This window comes from Rhinoraja longicauda, chromosome 20 (genome assembly GCF_053455715.1).
Source record: "Rhinoraja longicauda isolate Sanriku21f chromosome 20, sRhiLon1.1, whole genome shotgun sequence".
NCBI classification, from domain to species: domain Eukaryota; kingdom Metazoa; phylum Chordata; class Chondrichthyes; order Rajiformes; family Arhynchobatidae; genus Rhinoraja; species Rhinoraja longicauda.
Window position 1 is genome coordinate 21373278 of NC_135972.1, and position 23751 is coordinate 21397028.

Genomic DNA, 23751 nt, shown 5'->3' on the forward strand with positions numbered 1-23751 from the left:
AGAAAGGAATGGGAACAGTATACGTTAGCAATGTTAAACACTGTGGCATGCTGCCACCTTCTGAGCACTTTCAGGCATGTTGCAGTGTGAGTGTCACAGACAGACATCAGCCCATCTCCCTCCATCTCTCCCTTCCACCGTTGCCCCTCTCTCTCTGCCCGTCCCACAGTCTCTCTCTCTCTTTCCGTCTCCAATTTTCGCAATATCTCGCTCTTTCTCTCTCCACCCCCTTCTGTCCGTGTCTGACTGCCTCTCTTTCCCATACAAAGATGGAATCATATAAAAAGCTACCAATTTGAGGCACTTAGACGGACACTTAAATAGGAAAATACAGTATTACGGTCCTCATGTGGACAAATGGGATCTGTATAGATGATCAATAAAGGACAGCATGGATATGGAAGTTCTATGTGTCCATGGAAGTGCAGGGAATAGAGGGATATGGATCACTGGGAGACAGATGAGATTAGTTTCACTTGGCATCATGTTCGACACAAACATTGTTTAGTAAGGGTGTCAGAGGTGATGGCTGGAGAATGGGGTTGAGAGGGAAAAATAGATCAGCAATGATTGAATGGTAGAGTAGACTCGATGGGCCGAATGGCCTAATGCTACCGATGACTTATGAACATGAACTTACGAAGAGTCAGATGGGAATAATTGCCAGGTCGCTTCAAAGATATCTGCCAGGCAGTGTGGGCTGAATGGCCTCCTTTTGTGTTGGAAAGGTTCACATACACGACTTTGCCAACCCGCTTGTGTGGAGCTTTTCCTTTTACAAGGGCGACAAACATGGTGGCGCAGCGGTAGAGTTGCTGCCTTACACCACCTGCAGCGCCGGAGACCCAGGTTTGATTCCGACCGTGGGTGCTGTCTGTATGGAGTTCGTACGTTCTCCCCACATGGGAGACCACGTGGGTTTTCTCCAAGATCTTCACTTTCCTCCCGCCGTCCAAAGACACACAGGTATGTAGGTAAAATTGACTTGGTGAATGTGTAAATTGTCCCTCGTGTGTGTTGGATGGTGTTAAGTGCGGGCATCGCTGGTCGGTGCAGACTCGGTGGGCCAAAGGGCACTGTTTCTGCGCTGTATCTCTAAACTAAACTAAACTTTTAAAAAGTCCGGACCAACACGAAGTGTTGTGGAAAGTTGCCAGAAGGCACATCTGCGGGGCCCAGGGGAGGAGAGGGGGGAATGAAAGTTACATAGTGTGTGAAAAGAGAACGTTTTGCTGGGACTGGGATTCAGGAAGGGCGGGTGGTCTGATCCCAGTACCGGACGCACATCCAGGTCCGTATAGCACGGCCGCCCCTGAGGACTGATCGAGTTATCAGGCCCGTCTCCAGTTCCCAGACAAGTACAGGCCACACAGATGCATGGACCTAATTCAACAACCCTCTCTACATACTGAACGTGCTCCATGCTGGCTGACTCCCACTCAACAGGCAGTGATTAAGTCCAGCTTTACAACAACACCACGCTGCATGCTCACTCAGTCACTCTCTCAGCGTTATTCCCTTCATCCTGTAAGTGTACAGTGTGGACGACTCGATTGTAATCATGTATAGTCTTTCCACCGACTGGTTAGCATGCAACATAAAGCTTTCACTGTACCTCGGTACACGTGACAATAAGCCAAACTAAACAAAACAAAGAACTGAACTTTATATTTTAAGCAATTCCAATCACTTCAACCAGAATCAGCGACAGTTTCTTCCCAACTGTTATCAGGCAACTGAACCATCCTATCACCAATGACAGAGCAGTCCTGACCTACCATCTCCTAATTGAAGGCCCTCGGACTATTTTTTTTAGTTTTGTTTACGTTAGAGATAAAGCAAGGAAACAGGCCCTTCGGCCCACTGATTCTGCGCTGACCTGCGATCCCCACACACTAACACTTTCCTACACACACTAGGGACAAGTTACAATTTTACCAAGCCGATTAACCTTGGCTGGTCGCTGGTCGGCGCGGACTCAGTGGCCGACGGGCCTGTTTCCGCACTGTATCTCCAAAGTCTAAAGTCGACATGACTCTATGACTTAATTGTGGGCAAGTTGGGCCGAAGGGCCTGTTTCAACGTTGCACGACTCTAATAAGTCCCAGCTCAATCTCCTCAACAACCGCAGTCCATCCTGTGTCTCACCAGTGTTATATACCAACCATGCAAACTGAGCAGGCATTGATAAGAATTACCAGCTGACCTGCTAGCTTTTCTCTGATTGACTGCATTTCCAGACTGTTTGGACTGAGATGTGTGTCCAGATACCAGACTGTATAATGAGAGAGAAGAGGGAGAGGAACACAGGGAAGAGAAAAGATTACACATACATGTATATAATCTGCACCTGAAGACATCATACAGACTTTAACAAAAAAAGAACAAAGAGCACAGCGACAACGCATAAATGGTTAACGGTCCCATGGTAAAGGACATCAATGAGAAACAAGTGATTGAGACACACTGGCGTATGAAGATGTTGATGACGAAAGACAGGCTCGCTCCACTTTGCCACTCGGTTGTTCCAGTCCTGATGTCTGTGATGTCTAAAGGAGGAAGCCCTATTTACCATGGGTGGCCTCTTATCTAGAGATTGATGTCCCCCAAGACTAGATGCTTGGGCGGAGGCACGGCGGTAGAGTTGTTGCCTTACAGCGTAATGTCCAGCCAAAGAAACACATTGGAAGTGTAGTCACTATTGCAGGAACCATATCCGCTGGTTTACATGAACAAGCCCCACCAAGGGCGATACAGCGGTAGAGTTGTTGCCTCACAGCGCCAGAGACCCGGGTTCAATCCTGACTAAGGGCGCTGTCTGTACGGAGTTTGTACGTTCTCCCCGTGACAACATGGATTTTCACCGGTTGCTCCAATTAACCCCCACACTCCAAAGACGTGAAAGTTTGTAGGTTAATTGGCTTTGGTAAAGATTGTAAGTTGTCCCTAGTGTGTCGGATTGTGCGAGTGTACGGGGTGATCGCAGGTCGGTGCGGACTCGGTGGGCTGAAGGGGCTGCTTCCAAGCTGTATCTCTAAACTGAACTAAACTAAACCTGCCAGGTCTAGATTTAGCAGCCTGACGAAACAGCCTCTGAGTAGTCAGCTTCTCCAAAATCTAATTTAGCACAATCACCTGGCCATGGCACACTCAATAGAAATGAGGAAGGGGACCAAACGTCTCCTTCAGGAACTCTTTCAGATATCTGCAAGATATCAGCAGCTCGGGAGCATTCTACACAGAGGGAGATTCATCAACGTGCAATATGAACCATCAACGGGGCAATTGTGAAGTGTGCGATGAAGTACCAGTTTCCACGCTATATCTCTAGTCTCTAAACTGTAATTTGAGGTAACCATCAACACGGGCCAGCTATCAACTTCCTAGTCTTTAAGAAGAAACACATGAGGATTGAAATTGGGAAATAGAAAATACAAGGGTTGCTGACATTTGTCTCGATTTACAGAAGGATTTGGATGTTGAGGTTTCAGGAGACATGTATCAGCCAAAACCTCACATTGACAAGTTCTGAGTCAGCCAAATGTCACTGAGCAAAAACACTGTTCAGGCCAACAATGCCTCAGTGCCAACACACAGTGAGTATATTCATCGAGTTGACTGCATATGGTTTTCAATGGAACTTTATTTGTCACATGTACCGAGGTACAGTGAAAGTCATTTTCGTACACAGTCCAGTACAAGTATCATTATGCATAGGCACTTAGATACGTCTTAAATCAGCATCCCAGATACAGTACAAGTGCATAGCAGTAGTACACTGAGACAATAAGCTTCAAATAAGCTCTGGACTACATAGACTCTCCAAATAACCTCTGAATTACATAGACTTCGGGGTGTAGGAAAATAACTGCAGATGCTGGTACAAATCGAAGGTATCACAAAATGCTGGAGTAACTCAGCAGGTCAGGCAGCATCTCAGGAGAGAAGGAATGGGTGACGTTTCGGGTCGAGACCCTTCTTCAGACTTGGGGGCATTGGTTTTGTCTTTTTGCACTATTATTATTTGTTAGTCTGTTTTACGTGTATGTATGTGTTCTGTATATATACATATATATACACACACATATACGGAACTTTTTAATGTATATCATATAATATATATATATATATATACACACACACACACATATATATATATTATATGATATACATAAAGTTCAGTATATGTGTGTGTATATATATATGTGTGTATATACATAACACATATATATACGTAAAACAGACTAACAAATAATAAGTGCAAAAAGACAAAACCAATGCCCCCGAGTCTATGTTATATATATACACATACACACACTCACCCACATATATATAAATTTATATATATATATATATATATATATATATATACTGAACTATTATATTGTTTACAGTGTACTATGTTTATATATTCTGTTGTGCAGCTACAAGTAAGAAAGTCATTGTTCTGTCTGGGACATATGACAATAAAATACTTTTGACTTGACAGTCTACAGAGTTGCCAGTGTTGGCACCATTTTCAAGTCCCAGTTGTTGTAAGTGCAGGGTTCTTGCTCAGACCATGAAGGCCCATTGCCCTGGCGGCATTGCAGGGTCGGCCTGGTCAAGCATAGCCGTTGTTGTTCTCCACCGCTGTTCTACCACTGTAGGCCGCGTGCATCGAATCATACAGCGTGGTTACAGTCTCTTTGGCCCAACCTACCCAAGCCGACCTACATGCCCAGTCTACACTAGTGCCACTTGCCTGTGTTTGGCCCATTTCCCTCTAAACCTTTCCCAGTGCAAGTGATAAAATGTCAGTCACGTGTAAAGGGAGCTGCGACTGTCCAGACAGAAAACAAAACACACTCGTTGTCAAGATGTAGAAACAAGGAACTGCAGATGCTGGTTTAACAAGGATAGAACGCAAAGTGCTGGAGTAACTCAGCGGGACAGGCAGCATCTCTGGAGAACATGGACAGGTGACATTTCAGTTCCGAGACCCTTCTTCAAACCTTGAAGTCTTCAGCCTCCTATCCAAGTTCTACAGAGATGCTGCCTGACCCGCTGAGTTGCTCCAGCAGTTTGTGCCTTTCCTCTTTATCAAAGTGCCTGCCTCGGGATCGGCAATGCACAAGTGCGGAAAACACAGCACTATCTACCCGGAGAGATTCTCCCACTGTGATCAGACCAAACTGGAATGAACGTTCTAGAAGGTTAAACATAGGACAACACAGCTGGGGATTCTGTAGGGGGAAGGTGGAGATGGGGGAAATCGCTGAGCCAGTGCTCTGATGGCGAGCATTGTGCTTGTGCCTTTTGATCTTATGGTCCCACAAAAAATGAAAGCAGAGGAGAGATGAGGAGAGGGCTGGCATGCAGTTTCCTGCTCCGACCAGCAGAGGGCTTTCTAAGATAGACACAAGTGCTGGAGTAACACGGCGGGACAGGCAGCATCTCTGGAGAGAAAGAATGGGTGACATTTCGGGTCGAGACCCTTCTTCAGACTGAGAGTCAGGGTAGAGGGAAACGAGAGGCATGAAAAAGTACAGAGAAGAAATGAAAGAAAGGTATGCAACAGGACAAATGAAAGCCAGCAACGATGATCAAGGAAAAGTGGAGCCCACAACGGTCCATTGTTGGCTGTGGAAAAGGTGATAACGAGTGAATACAAACAGCGTAAGTAGGCAGGACTACAGCGAAACTAGTTTCGGGATGAGACCCTTCTTTAGACTGAGAGTCAGGGAGAGGAAATCTAGAGGTTCATAAGTTCATAAGTGATAGGAGTAGAGTTAGGCCATTCAGTCCATCAAGTCTACTCTGCCATTCAATCATGGCTGATCTATGTTTTCCTCTTAACCCCATTCTCCTGCCTTCTCCCCATAACCCCTGACAACCGTACTAATCAAGAATCTATCTCTCTCTGCCTTAAAAGTATCCATTGACTTGACCAAAAGGTTTGAAAAGGTTCAGAACAATAACAGAACCAGCACCAATGACCATTGGTGGCAGGGAATCCAAGGGTTACTTAAAATGAGAGAAATCAATATTGATATCATTGGGGTGTGAGCTGCCCAAGCAAAATATGTGGTGCTGTTTCTCAGGCATCACTCTGACAGTAGAGGAGGCCCAAGCCAGACAGGTCAGTATCGGAATGAGAAGGAGAGTTAAAGTGTTTGACAACCGGGAGATCGCGTAGGCCCAGGCGGACTGAGCTTAGGTGTTCAGTGAAACTTCAGTAAGATACCCAAACTTTGGGACAGCACAGTGGTGTTCAGCAAAGTGCTGGAGAAACTCAACTCAAACTCGAGAAACACACCTGCACTTAATTTAGTTTGGAGGTACAGCGTGGAAACAGGCCCTTCGGCCCACCGGGCCCATGCCAATCAGCCATCAGCCTGCACTCTAGGGACAATTTACAGAGGCCAATTAACCTACAAACCCGCACATCTTTGGAATGTGGAAGGAATCCGGAGCACCCGGGGAAAAGCCACGCGGTCACAGGGAGAACGTGCAAACTCCGTACAGACAGCACCCGTAGTCAGGATCGAACCCCGGACTCCGGTGCTGTGAGGCAGCAACTCTACCGCTGCGCCACCTACTGCTTAACACTTGTACTGTATCTGAGGTGGTTACCTAAGATGTATCTAAGTGCTTATGTACGGTGATACTTGTTCTGAGCTGTGTACAGAAATGAATTTCACAGTGCCTGCGTACATGTGACACTGAGGTACCGTTGAACTGTTGAACTGTTGAACCATTGTACAATTGGTGGGGGTGGTGGGGGGTGGTGGGTGACCCACGGCAGGCCTGAGGGCGGGGACCATCTCCCTACCTTGACTGCATGTCGAGAGGGGCTCTCTGGTGCGAGGGTGAGGAGATCCCTGAAGATTGAGGTTGGGCTTGCTGCTGAAACTCAGACAGTTCCTGTTGCTGCTGCTGTTGCTGCTTGTACCGAGACAAGCTGAAAAACAGTCCCAGTATGGCTTTCAGATTTCCATCCCTGATCTCTGCAAAAAGAGTAAGAAACAGAATTAGTCTCACCACATTAGGATCGTCGAAGATAGACACAAAGTGCTGGAGAAACTCAGCGGGTCAGGTAGCACCTGAGGAGAAAAGGAATAGGTGACGTTACGGGACGAGACCCTTCTTCAGACTGAGAGTCGGGGAGAGGGAATCTAGAGGTTCATAAGTTCATAAGTGATAGGAGTAGAATTAGGCCATTCGGCCCATCAAGTCTACTCCGTCATTCAAGCATGGCTGATCTGTGTTTTCCCTCTTAACCCCATTCTCCTGCCTTCTCCCCATAACCCCAAACACCCGTACTAATCAAGAATCTATCTATCTCTGCCTTAAAAGTATCCATTGACTTGACCAAAAGGTTTGAAAAGGTCCAGAACAATAACAGAACCGGTACCAATGACCAAGGAATGGTGGAGCCCACAATGGTCCATTGTTGGCTGCGGAAGAGGTGATAACGAAGGGATATTTTGATGCGCACAGTGGAACTAGCAGGATGACGAGGGTGGGGTGGGGTGGGGGGGGGGGGGGGGCGGAGAGAGAGGGAATGCAGGGGTTACTTAAAATGAGAGAAATCAATATTCATACCGCTGGGGGATTGTAAGCTGCCCAAGCAAAATATGAGATGCTGTTCCTCATTGCATGTGGCCTCACTCGAAGAGCAGAGGAGGCCCAGTAAGGTCAGTGTGGGAATAGGTATGGGATCGTCACCTATCCATGTTCTCCAGAGATGCTGCCTGACCCGCTGAGTTACTGTAATATTTTGTGCCTGTCTTCGGTGTAAGCCAGCATCTGCAGTTCCTGCCTGCACATATTACGATGGGCGTTCCTTCCCTGCGTTGCTGGTGGTAGAATTCCAGAGAGTGGTGGTGCCATTGGCTCGCTCACCTCAGGAGCTGCAGAGAGGCAATCGGCCAACACCGTTTCTCTGCAGAAACAAGGAACTGCAAATGCTGGTGAACGCACAAAGTGCTGGAATAATTCAGTGGGTCAGGCAGCATCTCTGGAGAGCATGGAAATGTGATGTGTTTCGGGTCAAGAGGGTCTGAAGAAGGATCTTGATCCAAAACATCACCTATCCGTGTCCTCCAGAGACGCTGCCTGACCCGCTGAGTTACTCCAGCACTTTGTGTCGTTTTGACACAATTTCTCTCTTTGCACTATCCATCGCACCTGAGCAAAGCACAAATGCTGGAGCAATTAAGCTAACGCTAATGAAGGCCAGTCACGAGTCGAGAGTAAATGCTAACTGCTCGAGGAACTCAGCGGGTCAGGCAGCATCTGCAGAGGTAAAGGCCAGGTGACGCTGCAGGTTGGGACCATTCTTTCTTCAGTTGTTGTGTCACTTTGTACTTGTACATGGTTTGCACGTTTAGTGCACGATAAAGTCTCGTAAATTCCGATTAAAGATAGAAACATAGAAACAAAGAAAATAGGTGCAGGAGTAGGCCATTCGGCCCTTCGAGCCTGCACCGCCATTCAATATGATCATGGCTGATCATCCAGCTCAATAGCCTGTACCTGCCTTCTCTCCATACCCCCTGATCCCTTTAGCAAAAAGGGCCACATCTAACTCCCTCTAAATATAACCAATGAACTGGCCTCAACTACCTTCTGTGGCAGAGAATTCCACAGACTCACCACTCTCTGTGTGAAGAAATGTTTTCTCATCTCGGTCCTAAAAGACTTCCCCCTTATCCTTAAGCTGTGACCCCTGGTTCTGGACTCCCCCAACATCGGGAACAATCTTCCCGCATCTAGCCTCTCCAACCCCTTAAGAATTTTATATGTTTCTATAAGATCCCCCCTCAGTCTTCTAAATTCCAGCGAGTACAAGCCCAGTCTATCCAGTCTTTCCTCATATGCAAGTCCCGCCATCCCAGGGATTAATCTGGTGAACCTTCTCTGTACTCCCTCTAAGGCAAGAACGTCTTTCCTCAGGTTAGGAGACCAAAACTGCACACAATACTCCAGGTGCGGTCTCACCAAGGCCCTGAACAACTGCAGCAGAACCCCCTGCTCCTAAACTCAAATCCTCTTGCTATGAATGCCAACATACCATTCGCTTTCTTCACTGCCTGCTGCACCTGCATGCTTGCTTTCAATGACTGGTACACCATGACACCCAGGTCACGTTGCATCTCCCCTTCTCCCAATCGGTCACCATTCAGGTAATACTCTGCTTTCCTGTTCTTGCCGCCAAAGTGGATAACCTCACATTTATCCACATTATATTGCATCTGCCATGCATTTGCCCACTCGCCTAATCTATCCAAGTCACTCTGCAGCCTCCTAGCATCCTCCTCGCAGCTAACACTGCCACCCAGCTTCGTGTCATCCGCAAACTTAGAGATGTTGCATTCAATTCCTTCGTCCAAATCATTAATATACACTGTAAATAACTGGGGTCCCAGCACTGAGCCTTGCGGTACCCCACTAGTCACTGCCTGCCATTCCGAAAAGGACCCGTTTATTCCTACTCTTTGCTTCCTGTCCACCAACCAATTTTCTATCCACCTCAAAACTGAACCCTCAATGCCGTGTGCTTTAAGTTTGTACACCAATCTCTTATGTGGGACCTTGTCGAAGGCCTTCTGAAAGTCCAGATATAACACATCGACTGGTTCTCCCTTATCCACTCTACTAGTTACATCCTCGAAAAATTCTATAAGATTCGTCAGACATGATTTGCCTTTGGTAAATCCATGCTGACTTTGTCCGATGATTTCACCACTTTCCAAATGTGATGCTATCACATCTTTAATAACTGACTCTAGCATTTTCCCCACTACCGATGTTAGGCTAACTGGTCTATAATTCCCCGTTTTCTCTCTCCCTCCCTTTTTAAAAAGTGGGGTTACATTAGCTACCCTCCAGTCCTCAGGAACTACTCCAGAATCTAAAGAGTTTTGAAAAATTATCACTAATGCATCCACTATTTCTGAGGCTACTTCCTTAAGCACTCTGGGATGCAGCCTATCTGGCCCTGGGGATTTATCTGCCTTTAATCCATTTAATTTACCTAACACCACTTCCCAACTAACCTGGATTTCCCCTCAGTTCCTCCATCTCATTAGACCACCGGTCCCCCGCTATTTCCGGCAGACGGTTTATGTCTTCCTTAGTGAAGACAGAACCAAAGTATTTGTTCAATTGGTCTGCCATCTCCTTGTTCCCTATGATCAATTCACCTGTTTCCGACTGCAAGGGACCTACATTTGCCTTAACTAATCTTTTTCTCTTGACATATCTATAAAAGCTTTTGCAGTCTGTTTTTATGTTCCTTGCCAGTCTTCCCTCATAATCTATTTTCCCTTTCCTAATTAAGCCCTTTGTCCTCCTCTGCTGGACTCTGAATTTCTCCCAGTCCTCTGGTATGCTACTTTTTCTGGCTAATCTGTATGCTTCATCTTTTGTTTTAATACTATCCTTGATTTCCCTTGTTAGCCACGGATGCACTACCTTTCCTGGTTTGTTCTTTTGCCAAACTGGGATGAACACTTGTTGTAGTTCATCCATGCGACCTTTAAATGCCTTCCATTGCATGTCCACCGTCAACCCTTTCAGCATCAATCGCCAGTCTATCTTGGACAATTCACGCCTCATACCCTCAAAGTTACCTTTCTTTAAGTTCAGAACACTTGTTTCTGTATCAACTTTGTCACTCTCCATCCTAATGAAGAACTCTACCATATTATGATCACTCTTGCCCAAGGGGCCTCGCACAACAAGACTGCTAACTAACCCTTCCTCATTACTCAATACCCAGTCTAGAATGGCCTGTTCTCTCGTTGGTTCCTCGACATGTTGGTTTAGAAAACCATCTCTCAAACATTCCAAGAAATTCTCTTCCTCAGCACCCCTGCCAGTTTGGTTCACCCAATCTATATGTAGATTGAAGTCACCCATTATAACTGCTGCATCTTTAGTGCATGCATTTCTAATTTCCTGCTTGATGCCATCCCCAACCTCACTACTGCTGTTAGGTGGCCTGTACACAACTCCCACTAGCGTTTTCTGCCCCTTAGTGTTTCGTAGCTCTACCCATATCGATTCCACTTCCTCCAAGCTAATGTCCTTCCTTTCCACTGCTTTAATCTCCTCTCTAACCAGCAACGCTACCCCACCTCCTTTTCCTTTCTGTCTATCCCGCCTGAATATAGAATATCCCTGGATGTTGAGCTCCCAGCCTTGGTCACCCTGGAGCCATGTCTCCGTAATCCCAACTATATCATAATCATTAATAACCATCTCCACATTTAATTCATCCACCTTATTACGTATACTCCTTGCATTGAGACACAAAGCCTTCAGGCTTGTTTTTACAACTCTCTTACCCCTTATACAATTATGTTGAAAAGTGGCCCTTTTTGATTTTTGTCCTGGATTTGTCTGCCTACCACTTTTACTTTTCACCTTGCTACCTGTTGTTTCTACCCTCATTTTACACCCCTCTGTCTCTCTGCTCCTGCTCCCATCCCCCTGCCACATTAGTTTAAATCCTCCCCGACAGCACTAGCAAACACTCCCCCTAGGACATTGGTTCCATTCCAGCTCAGGTGCAGACCGTCCTGTTTGTACTGGTCCCACCTCTCCCAGAACTGGTTCCAATGTCCTAAAAATTTGAATCCCTCCCCCTTGCACCATTTTTCAAGCCACGTATTCATCTGAAATATCCTCCTATTCCTACTCTGACTAGCAAGATAGTTCAAAGGTCTCCATTGTGGTAGATGGAAGGCCAGGGCTGCTCTCTAGTTGGTGAGAGGCCGGTTCAGTTGCCCGATAACAGCTGGGAATAAACTATCTGAAACTTTTGTTCAAACGCACAATACCTCCCACAGCACGACACTCCCTTGGCACATCAGCCCTGAATATAGCTCAATGACTATTGATTCCCTAATTTCAAGTAACACTTGCATTCTCTCTCTCTCCGTCCCTCCCCCAGCCTAGTCATCCTGCTAGTTTCACTGTTCATATCCTTTCGTTATCACCTCGTCCACAGCCAACAATGGACCATTGTGGGCTCGGCCTTTCCTTGGCCATTGGTGCTGGCTCTGATTTCTTCTGAACCTTTTGGTACCTCTGGTTTCCCTCTCACCTGAGTCTCAGTCTGAAGAAGGGTCTCGACCCGAAACGTCACCCATTCCTTTTCTGCGGAGATGCTGCCTGACCCGCTGACTTATTGATGCGTTGAAAGTTCCATGTACTGACGAGGCAGTGGTTTAAGCTGGGTGCAAGCGTTACCCAGAGTGTGCCACACAAAAACGCAAGGGACATCTCACACTTCCGCGTTCATCCTTCTTGCGTTTCGGACGTGACACATCATTGATCTCTCAGTCTGATTAGATTCCGTGAGCTAACCAGCACTCTCATCAGAGCAGAGGCCAGCTGTGAAGCTATCGTGCTGAACAGTTCCTGCTTACTCACATCCTCTGCTCCAGAAAGAGCAAGAGAAAATAAGTGTCAACACATGAGCAATTGTAAATCAGTCTCTGGTTCAGCTTGGCCGCTGATTAACCCCAATACACGCACGACAACTACCCTTTACCACTGACTATTCATCTGTAGTCTTTTTGCTGGCTGGATGGCACGCGACATAAAAGCTTTTCACTGAAAAAGAGTCTGAAGAAGGGTCCTGACCCAAAACGTCACAGTAGGAGCAAATGGGCAGGCCACGGGGAGTTTGTGTTTGAAGTCGCCGGTGATTTATTAAAACTGGTGTGCACCAGTAGACCAGTCAAAGCTGACCTCCTGAGCAAGACTTTGCTACAGCTTTTACATTATTTAGTTTAGTTTAGTTTAATTTAGTTTAGAGATATAGCAAGGAAACAGGCCCTAATGCCCACTGGGTCTGTGCCGACCAGTCGTTCACCTACACCGACACAATCCTACACACACACGGGACAATTTACTGATTTACCGAAGCCGGTTAACCTACAAACCTGTACGTCTTTGGATTGTGGGAGGAAACTGGAGCACCCAAAGAAAAACAGGTCACGGGGTGAACGTACAAACTCCTTACAGACAGCACCCACAGTCACCCACACCCGGGTCACTGACACTGTAAGCCAGCAACTTTACCACAGTGCCGCCCCATATAGCTTTTCACTGAAAAATAATCTGAAGAAGGGTCCCGTAAAAATGGGTCTTGATTACAGGATTAAATGGATTATTAGATACAGTACATCACTATAAGATCACCTCATCCTCCTGTGCTCCAAGGAATAAAGTTTGTTAAGTCTACGTCCAATTTAGTTGGCAGTAGATTTCTGTTACAACAATGGGTGCAGACTATAACATAATCAGTGAAGTTCCTGAAACTTGCCTGTCGTAACTGCTGCTTTCCATGTCAATACTTTTAGGCTTTGTCTGCAGTTCCCTAACACCACATTAGCACAATCCACATCCCGATTTACTAGTTATTAGCAACTCAGCAGGTCAGGCAGCATCTCAGGAGAGAAGGAATGGGTGACGTTTCGGGTCGAGACCCTTCCTCAGTCTGAGGAAGGGTCTCGACCCGAAACGTCACCCATTCCTTCTCTCCTGAGATACTGCCTGACCTGCTGAGTTACTCCAGCATTTTGTGAATAAATACCTTCGATTTGTACCAGCATCTGCAGTTATTTTCTTACACTACTAGTTATTAGCCCTCACTACCCTACAGTAGTCACCCGTCGTTTTTCTCCACAGATGCTGCCTGACCCGCTGAGTTACTCCAGCACTTTGTGTCCAGCTTTTCACTGTAACCTGGTACACATGTGACAATAATAGACTAAGCCACACGCTGGTGAGGCTGCGTGTGGATCACAGTGTTCAGTTTTGGTCACCTTGCCACAGGAAGGGTATCATTAAGCTGGAAGGAGTGCAGCAAAGATTTACGAGGTTGTTGCCAGGACTCGAGGGCCAAAGCCTCATGGAGAGGTGGGCAGGCTTGGAGCGCAGGAGGCTGAGGGGTGAACTTATAGGGATGCTTAAAATCATGAGGAGAATAGACAGTGCAGATTCACAGAGCCTTTTACCCAGAGTGGGGGAATCAAGAACCAGAGGACATAGGTTTAAGGTGAGAGGGGACGAAAATAATAGGAATAACATTTAATAGAAATAAAATGAATTTAATAGGAATAACATTTAATTTAATGGGAGTAAAATTTAATAGGAAAGATATAATTGGAACCTGAGGGGCAACCTTTTCACACATGGGTGCTAGGTATATGGAACAAACTGCCTGGGGAGGTAGTTGAGGCAGGTATTATAACAACATTTAAAAGATACTTAGACAGGTACATGGAAAGGAAAAGTTTAGATAATTTGCTGATTGTCATCGTACAGGTTGTGGGAGATGGCTATGTACAAAATGGCTGTGGCATCTCCCACATACAACAGTGTCCACATATGAGAACTGCTGAGTCTGAGGATGGTTCTGATCCAAAACATCTTCGGTGTGGTCTGAAGACGGGTCCCACCCCAAAACACCGCCAGTCCCATTTCCTCCCCAGATGCTCCCTGACCCACTGTGTACATCCAGCACTTTGCGTTTCGGTCAAGATTCCAGCATCTGCAGTCTCTTGTGTCTCTATCAAAACTACTTAGTTCATAAGGTAATTGATGTTATTAAGGCGGAGATCGACAGATTCTTGGTTAGTGCGGGTGTCAGGGGTTATGGGGAGAAGGCAGGAGAATAGAGTTAAGAGGGAAAGATAGATCAGCCATGATTGAATGCCAGAGTAGACCCAATGGGTCGAATAGCCTAATTCTGCTTCTATAACTTATGAACTTCTGAACAAAACGACTTCAAAGGTTATAAAGCATCTGAGACTCCTGAAAGCTGCTATGGAAAAACAAGTTATTCCTTTAAACGATCATGAGGCGGATTAAAGGTAAATTAATATTTCAGCCTTCACCTCTGGATACCCGTACACAATCCTTCGAGGTCAATGGGCCACACAGTAGTATAGCTTGTCGAGCTGCTGCCTCATAGCGCCAGAGACCCAGATTCGATCCTGACCTTGGGTGCTTTAGAGATAGACTTTAGCGATACAGCACGGAAACGGGCCCTTTAGCCCTCTGAGACCACACTGACCAACGATGCCCCCCGTACACTAACACTATCCTACACACTAGAGAAAATGCACAATTTTACCAAAACCCATTGACCTACAAACGTGCACATTTATGGAATGTGGGAGGAACCCACGCAGTCACAAACTCTGTACAGACAGCACCCGTAGTCAGGATCTAACCCGGCTCCCCGGCACTGTAAGGCTGCAGCTCTACATTGCGCCACTGTGCTGCCTTGAAGGGTGCTGTCTGTGTGTGGTTTGCACGTTCCCCCTGTGACCGTGTGGGTTTCCTCCAGGTGCATCGGTTCGCTCCCACATCCCAAAGACGTGCAGGTTTGTAGGTTAATTGACCTCTGTAAAATTGCCCATAGTTTGTCGGGAGTGGATGAGAAAGTGGGGTAAACAGAACTGGTGTGAATGGGTGATCAACGGTCGGCGTGGACTCGGTGGACTGAAGGGCCTGTTTCTGTGCTGTATCTCTAACTTAAATTCAAAGCACAAAACCCTACAGGGCCTGTCCCACTTAGGTGATTTTAAGGCGACTGCCGGTGACTAGGCTGTTGCCGAACGTTTGCCGGGGTGTCGCGCGCGGGCAAGATCGTGAGGAGTCTTCAATGAATCGTAGCGGATCTCGGCGCATCGCTGAAAAAATTTCCAGATAGAAACCTTTCGGCGACAGCTGGCTTGTCTTGTCGCCAGGTGTCGTAGCTTATTGCGGGCGCTGTCTGACGCACGCTGTCCCCAGGTTTGCTAGGTTGTCGCAGATGCATTTAGAAGCACGTAATATTAAATTAAGAAAAGGCATTTGAAGATACCAGAAGATAGTTTTGTTTATCCAATTTATTTACCGTCAGGACATTTGACAGGTAGATTGGAGGCGACAGTTTGACGGTCAGGTAAGCGTGGGAATTTTGCGATGTTTCCGAAGACGGTGTAATCTCTTGGCCAGGTGCTAGTTTCACAAAAAAAGTAACTTGCATAGACCTGACTCGGCATTGTCGTGGTCATTGTGGTAGGGTATAAGGAAATTTTGGCGATCTGCTACGACTTTGACAGTCGCCGGCAGTCGCCTTAAAAATCGGGTAACTGGGACAGGCCCTTATCTCTTCTTTGTTCTTGTGGCTCAGTTGATGCTAGAAACAGCTCTGGGTGTTCATATTTAGACTCTACACAGCCCTGCCCAAATCCTTGGACTAATAAGAGTTGTGAGCCGAGAGCGAACACAAATAGTTCTGAGTTGCCTGGCGATTGATCATCATTTGCACGGGATCATGGGCTATATTTGGCCTAGGGTGAGGGGATTAACAACTCCAACCCTATGGATCCTACACTGTCTGACTTGTAACATTCCAAGAGGTTTAGGAATTCCTGGATTAGTTTACTGCCATGGATGTCTGGCTTATAAAATCATGAGACCCACGAGCAGAATTCGGCCATTCGGCCCATCGAGTCTGCTCCACCATTCGATCATGGCTGATCTACCTTTCCCTCCCTCCTGCTTTCTCCCCATAACCCGTGATGCCCTTCCTATTCAAGAAACTTTTCCTAACTCCAGTTCACCCCCTCCTCTACTGAAGAAGTCTCCTGACCCAAATCGTCACCCATCCATTTTCTCCAGAGATGTTGCCTGACCAGCCGAGTTACTCCAGCATTTGGTGCCCCTCTTCAGTATAAACCAGCATCTGAGCTCCTTCTTACACAAGAACCTCTATCGATCTCTGCTTTAAAAATACCCAATGACTCGGCCTCCACAGCCATCTGTGGCAATTAATTCCACAGATTCACCGCCCTCTGGCTAAAGAAATCCTTCCTCATATCCTGGCTTCTGGAGGAATGTCTTAAATTTCAAGTATTTGGGTTCCAAATTCCTCCCTGGTACATGTGACCTGTCCTGGAATCATTCCACTACAACAGAGCTAAGCTTGCAAGAGCATAAAAGCTTGCATTATTGCATTAAAACAATGCATGATCCTCGACAGGGGTGACGCCAGACACAACTGAACCCTGTGTCACACACACTCACTCGAGCGGTGGGAGGGATGTTTTAAGGGGACACCTTATGGAGGGGTGGTTAGAGGGGAAGGGGGTAAGGGAAACAAGAGGGTGCAGGTTAGAGATCCAAGATTTTAAGGCCTTAGCTTCCGAAGGCGGGAATGACAACAGCATTAATTAAAATAAAGGCAGTGCAGCTGGTAGAGCTGATGCCTCACAGCGCCAGAGACCCGGGTTCGATCCTGACCTCGGGTGCTGCCTGTGTGCAGCAGTATGTACGTTCTCCCAGTGACTGCGTGGGTTTGCCCCAGGTGCGCTGGTTTCCTCCCACATCCCAAAGATATGCGGGTTGTCGGGAATGGTGGGGTGGGGTGCGGATCACGTGCAGGCAGCGGAGTTTATTTTAACTTGGCATCAGGTTCGGCACGAACAAGGAGGGCCGAAGGGACTTACATGTAGTGAGTGAATGATATAGTGGGATAACATAGAACTGGTGTGAATGGGTGATCGATGGTCGGCATGGACTCGGTGGGCCGAAGGGCCAGTTTCCATGCTGTATCTCTAAACTATAAACTAAATTAAAATCTCCCCACAAAGAGAGAAGGACACATCCATCAATTTGTTCCTGGTGATTGTATATTTTCCCGTCCCACCCCCCCTTCCAATTCCACTTCTACAGCTATTTCTGCAATGTTATTGGGCCGATGTTGTATATTGTATTTTTCATTCAGTCAATCAAGAATTGGAAAACAGAGACGCAAGGAACTGCAGATGCTGGAATCTTGAGCAAAGCACAAAGTGCTGGAGTAACTCAGCAGGCCAGGCAGCATTTCCTCCAGCATTTCCTCCAGAGGTCCTCTGGATTACTCCAGCCACTTTGTGTTTTGCTTAGGAATTGGATATCATTTGGTCCCATGAGTTATAAGTTCAAATTCCATTCAAATTCAAAACAGAAAGTTGTCAAGTGAGAAGCAGTGAATTAAACTTGTGGGACTTTACCAATGTTACTTCCAGTTGTAAGACTAGTCTGTTATTGTTTCTGCCCTATGTGTTCCTTTCGTATGGGCTACTTCCCTCTCCACTGCCCAACAACAACTTATCGTTAAAGATCTTGCAGTCAGAGAGTTATACAGCATGGAAACAGGCCCTTTGGCCCAACTTGTCCCATCTACACTAGTCCTGCCTGCTGCGTTTGGCCCATAGCCCTCCAAACCTATCCTATCCATGTACCTGTCTAAATGTTTCTTAAACATTGTGATAGTACTTGCCTCAACTACCTCCTCTGGCAGCTCTTTCCATACACATAACACCCTTTGTGTAAAAAAAGGCCCCTCAGGTTCCTGTTAAATCTTACCCCCTCACCTTAAATCTATGTCCTCTGGTTCTCGATTCCTCTACTCTGAGTAAAAGACTTTGTTGAGTGCATTTACCTATTCTTTTTCTCCAGAGATGCTGCCTAGCCCGCTGAGTTACTCCAGCATTTTGTGTCTATCCATGCACTTACCCGATCAATTCCTCTCATGATCTTGTACACCTCTACAAGATCACCCCTCATCCCCCAGCACTTCAAGGAATAAAGTCCCAGCCTGCTCAATCTCTCTGCATAGTTCAGGCCCTCGAGTCCTGGCAACATCTTCATACATCTTTGCACCCTTTCCAATCATTCTTGATTACAAATCCCTCCATGCCCGATTTCCCCTCCCCTACCTTCTCTCTACACTGCCAATCATGGTGCCAGGTTAAGTGTAAGAAAATAACTGCAGATACTGGTACAAATTGAAGGTATCTATTCACAAAATGCTGGAGTAACTCAGCAGGTCAGGCCGCATCTCAGGAGACAAGGAATGGGTGACGTTTCGGGTCGAGACCCTTCTTCAGACTGATGTCAGGGGGGGCGGGACAAAGGAAGGATCTAGGTGGAGACAGGAAGACTGTGGGAGATCTGGGAAGGGGGAGGGGAAGAGAGGGACAGAGGAACTATCTAAAGTTGGAGAAGTCAATGTTCAGACCGCTGGGCTGCAAGCTGCCCAGGCGAAATATGAGGTGTTGTTCCTCCAATTTCCGGTGGGCCTCACTATGGCACTGGAGGAGGCCCATGACAGAAACGTCAGTTAAACAGTTAAAAGATGCCAAGTTAATCTGATCTCATCTGCTTTTACATGACCCCATTCCCTGTACTTATTATTTTCATTTTTTTTTTTTTCATATTTCAGATACAGCGCGGAAACAGGCCTTTTCGGCCCACCAAGTCCTCGCCGCCCAGTGATCCCCGCACATTAACACTATCCTACACCCACTAGGGACAATTTGTTTTACATTTTTACCCAGTCAATTAACCTACATACCTGTACGTCTTTGGAGTGTGGGAGGAAACCGAAGATCTCGGAGAAAACCCACGCAGGTCACGGGGAGAACGTACAAACTCCTTACAGTACAGCACCCGTAGTCAGGATCGAACCTGAGTCTCCGGCGCTGCATTCGCTGTAAAGCAGCAACTCTAGCAGCAACTTGCATGTGCGTATCTAAAAGCCTCTTAAACTGCACAATCGTATCTGCCTCCACCAACGCCCTTGGCCATACGTTTCAGGCCCCCACCACTCTCTGTGTAAAAAAACCTCTCCCACACATCCCCATATGATGACGGTGAATTATTTTTCCAACAGCCATAGGTAGACAGAAGTGAACCATCAGCTTGCCTCCTGCAGAGTGTTAACACTCCTGGTCTCTGCTACACCACGGAAGATTAAAAGCTCAGACATGAAGAGTTAAGAATAGCATTCCCCCTTCTCCCCTCTCCCCTCAGGAAAGAGGTACAGAAGCGTGAAAACACACACCTCCAGATTCAGGGACAGTTTCTTCCCAGCTGTTATCAGGCAACTGAACCATCCTCTCACCAACTAGAGAGCGGTCCTGACCGACCATCTACCCCATTGGAGACCCTTTCATCCGATCTTTAATCGGACTTTACAGGACTTTATCTTGCACTAAACATTATTCTCTTTATCCCGCATCTGTATAAAGTGGATGGTTTGATTGTAATCACGTATAGTCTTTCCACTGACTGGAAAGCACGGAACTACAAAGCTTTTCACTGTACCTCGGTGACAATAATAATAAACTAATCTAACTTTTCCCCCACTGCTATCCAACTCCCAGATGTCTTTCACCCTCTTAAGGTCTCGATCCGAAACGTCACCCATCCATGCTTCCCAGAGATGCTGCCTGAGCCACTGAGTTATTCCAGCACTTTGCTTCCTTTTTCGCTCCCCTTTGCTGCCATGACCTCTTGCTCTTAACTTTACCTCCTTCCGCTATTCTGTGTAGTAGTTTAATGTTCTTTTGCACTTCGCACTGCAACCTTGCACCACTCTGCAGTTCTGCTTCCCTCATTACTGTATGTATACCCTTTACTCTGTAAGCCTCGTGAACAAGGAGTTTGGACTACAAGACCAATCTTTGACGCCCTTACGAATCAAGAACCACAATCTCCGCTTTAAAAATACCCAGTGACTTGGCCTCCACTGCCGCCTGTGGCAATGAATTCCACAGATTCACCACCCTCCAGCTGAAGAAATTTCTCCTCATCGCCATTCTCCAATTCCGTAGCATCCTGGGGTATATAAATAATCTGAATCTGGGTCTGCTATATTCCCTTTAAATCCTGCCTCAGTGATCAACCTCTCATGCACTGACAACACTGTAGATAGTTTGCAGGTCTGATTACATGCTGTGAATGAAGCAACTCAGGTTATTTTGCTGATTAAAGGAGAAACTTAGTTTAGAAGGATGAAGGCGATGAAGCCTCGATGAAACTTACCGAATAGTGAGTGGCCTGGAGAGAGTGGATGTGGAGAGGATGTTTCCACTAGTGGGAGAGTCTAGGACCAGAGGGCGCAGCCTCAGAAATAAAGGATGTATCTTTAGAAGAGAGATGAGAATACATTTCTTCAGCCGGAGGTCGGTGAATCTGTGGAATTCATTGCCGCAGACGGCTGTGGAGGCCAAGTCAATGGGTATTTTTAAAGTGGAGATTGACAGGTTCTTGATAGGTAAGGGTGTCAAAGGTTATGGGGAGAAGGCAGGAGGATGGGGTTGAGAGGGAAAGATAGATCAGCCACGATTGAATGGTGGAGTAGGCCTCGATGGGCTGAATGGCCTACATCTGCTCCTATGACTTATGAGCATATGAACTTATAACTTGTTTTTGTGTACAGTCATTTGCCTCAGACTGGTCAAGTTTGAACAAGTTCTCCCTCTGTAGATAGTCTCCTGCAACTCACTCAAGTTAAGAGTCAAGAGTGTGTAATTGTCATATGTCCTGCCAATGGAACAATGAAGTTCTTGCTTGCTGCAGCTAAATAGACACATTAGCGCAATCACACAACAAATACATGCATAATAATCATAATAAAATAACTTCGTAACAACAATGCCAGGTCTCCATAATAATGCTGAGCCCAAGTCCACAGAGCAACCAAAGGCACAGTCCAAAGAAATTCATAGTTGCTGAGTAGAAACAAGGAACAGCAGATGCTGGTTGATACAATAGGCAACGAAGTGCTGGTGTAACTCAGCGGGTCAGGCATCATCTGTGGAAAACATAGACTGGTGGCGTTTTGAGTCGGGACCCTTCTTAGGATTGAAGAAGGGCCCCAACCAGAAACGCTACCCATCCATGTTCTCCGGGAATGCCCACTGACCCGCTGGGTTACACCAGCACTTTTTGTGTATCAACCAGCATCTGCAGTTACTTGTTTCTACTGTAGTTTGATGTTTGAAAAGGCATACCTCCAGATTCAGGGACAGTTTTTTCCCCAGCTGTATTCAGGCAATTAACCGTCCTCTCACCAGCTAGAGTACGGTCCTGACCTCCCATCTATCTCAGTGGAGGGCTTTGAACTGTTTTTAATCTGACTTTATATTGCACTAAATGTTGTAGCCTTTATCCTGTATCTGGACACTGTGGTTGTAATCACGTACAGTCTTTTCTGTAGCTGAATATTATGCAACAAAAGGACATGTGACGACAACAAGCAATGGATTTTCAAACTCTCATTCACATCCTGAGCTCAATCCATTTATTCTACGGCTTCTGAATTTGAACACCTGATTTTCTGCCCTTTATGAAGCTATTGATCAGGTTAATCAGAAAATCCCTGTCTCTTAATACATCGGCAGTTTAGAATTAAAAGATGGTAGCATGATATGAGGTAGCACAGTGGTGGAGTTGGCAGAGCCGCTGCCTCAGAGCGCCAGAGACCCGGATTCCATCTTGATCTCGGGCGCTGGCTGTGTGGAGTTTACACGTTCTCCCTGCGACTGCGTGAGTTTCCTCCAGGTGCTCCGGTTTCATTGAAACATAACAACATAGAAAATAGGTGCAGGAGGAGGCCATTTGGCCCTTCGAGCCAGCACCGCCATTCATTGTCATCATGGCTGATCATCCACAATCAGTAACCCGTGCCTGCCTTCTCCCCATATCCCTTGATTCCGCTAGCCCCTAGAGCTCTATCTAACTCTCTTTTAAATTCATCCAGCAAAATGGCCTTCACTGCCCTCTGTGGTGAAGAATTCAACAAATTCACAACTCTGGGTGAAAAAGTTTTTTCTCATCTCAGTTTTAAATGGCCTCCCCTTTATTCTTAGACTGTAGCCCCTGGTTCTGGACTCCCCCAACATTGGGAACATTTTTCCTGCATCTAGCTTGTCCAGACCTTTTATAATTTTATACGTTTCTATAAGTTCCCCTCTCATCCTTCCAAATTCCAGTGGAATACAAGGCCAGTCTTTCCAATCTTTCCTCATATGACAGTCCCACCACCCCGGGAATTAACCTGGTGAACCTACGCTGCACTGCCTCAATAGAAAGGATGTCCTTCCTCAATTGAGGAGCCCAAAACTGCACACAATACTCCAGACGTGGTCTCACCAGGGCCCTGTACAACTGCGGAAGGACCTCTTTACTCCTATACTCAAATCCTCTCGTTACGAAGGCCAACATGCCAACCTACAAACCTCCCACATCCCAAAGACGTGCAGGTTTGTAGGTTCATTGGCCCTCTGTAAATTGCCGCTGGTGTCTAGGGAGTGGACGAGAAAGTAGAATAACGTGGATCTATGGTGAACGGGGATCGATGGTCAGCGTGGACTCGGTGGACCAAAGGGCCTGTTTCCATGCTGTATCTCTCGCTGTAAAGCAGGAAATATACAAAACAGGAATTGAAGATAGATTTGCAACTGTAAATAACAAGCATGGGAATGGATCAAATTGAAAAGTCCCATCATACTCAACCATGATGGGACAAATTGCCTGCTTCTCTGCTGTGATGGTCCAAGATCATAAAGGGTTGAGGAGTGACCTGACAGAGGTGTACAAAACCTTTGGGAGTGAATGGATAGGGTTGATAGTAAGAATCCTTTTCCCCCTGGTGGGAATGTCCAGGACAAGAGGACATAGCTGTACAAACGGACACTTCTAGCTGGAGTAACGCAGGGGCAGGCAGCATCTCCGGAGAATATAGGTGGCGTATCCGGTCAGGGCCCTTCTACAGACTTTGAGAACATGGACAGGAAATGTTTGGGTTTGGGACTCTTCTCCAGGCATAGGCGTAAGACAGTGGAGGGAATTTCTTCACACGGAGAGGGAGGTTGGAATCTGGAACACGCCTCCTGAGCAAGCGGAGGGACAAACTCTCACAAC

The 23751-nt window shown here is 46.5% G+C and overlaps 1 protein-coding gene across 7 annotated transcripts in view; it reads right to left on the bottom strand.

Moving 5' to 3' along the window:
• The window catches only part of nav3 (neuron navigator 3), a 579072-nt gene that overhangs the window by 119258 nt on the left and 436063 nt on the right, over window positions 1-23751 (bottom strand). For 6 of the 7 annotated variants that reach the window (XM_078417159.1, XM_078417163.1, XM_078417162.1 and 3 more), the window contains one exon: window positions 6815-6989. The exons of the other annotated variant lie outside the window; for it this stretch is intronic. In XM_078417159.1, the coding sequence (XP_078273285.1) occupies window positions 6815-6989 (175 nt within the window). The remainder of the gene's footprint in view (window positions 1-6814; window positions 6990-23751) is intronic. 7 annotated transcript variants of the gene reach the window in all.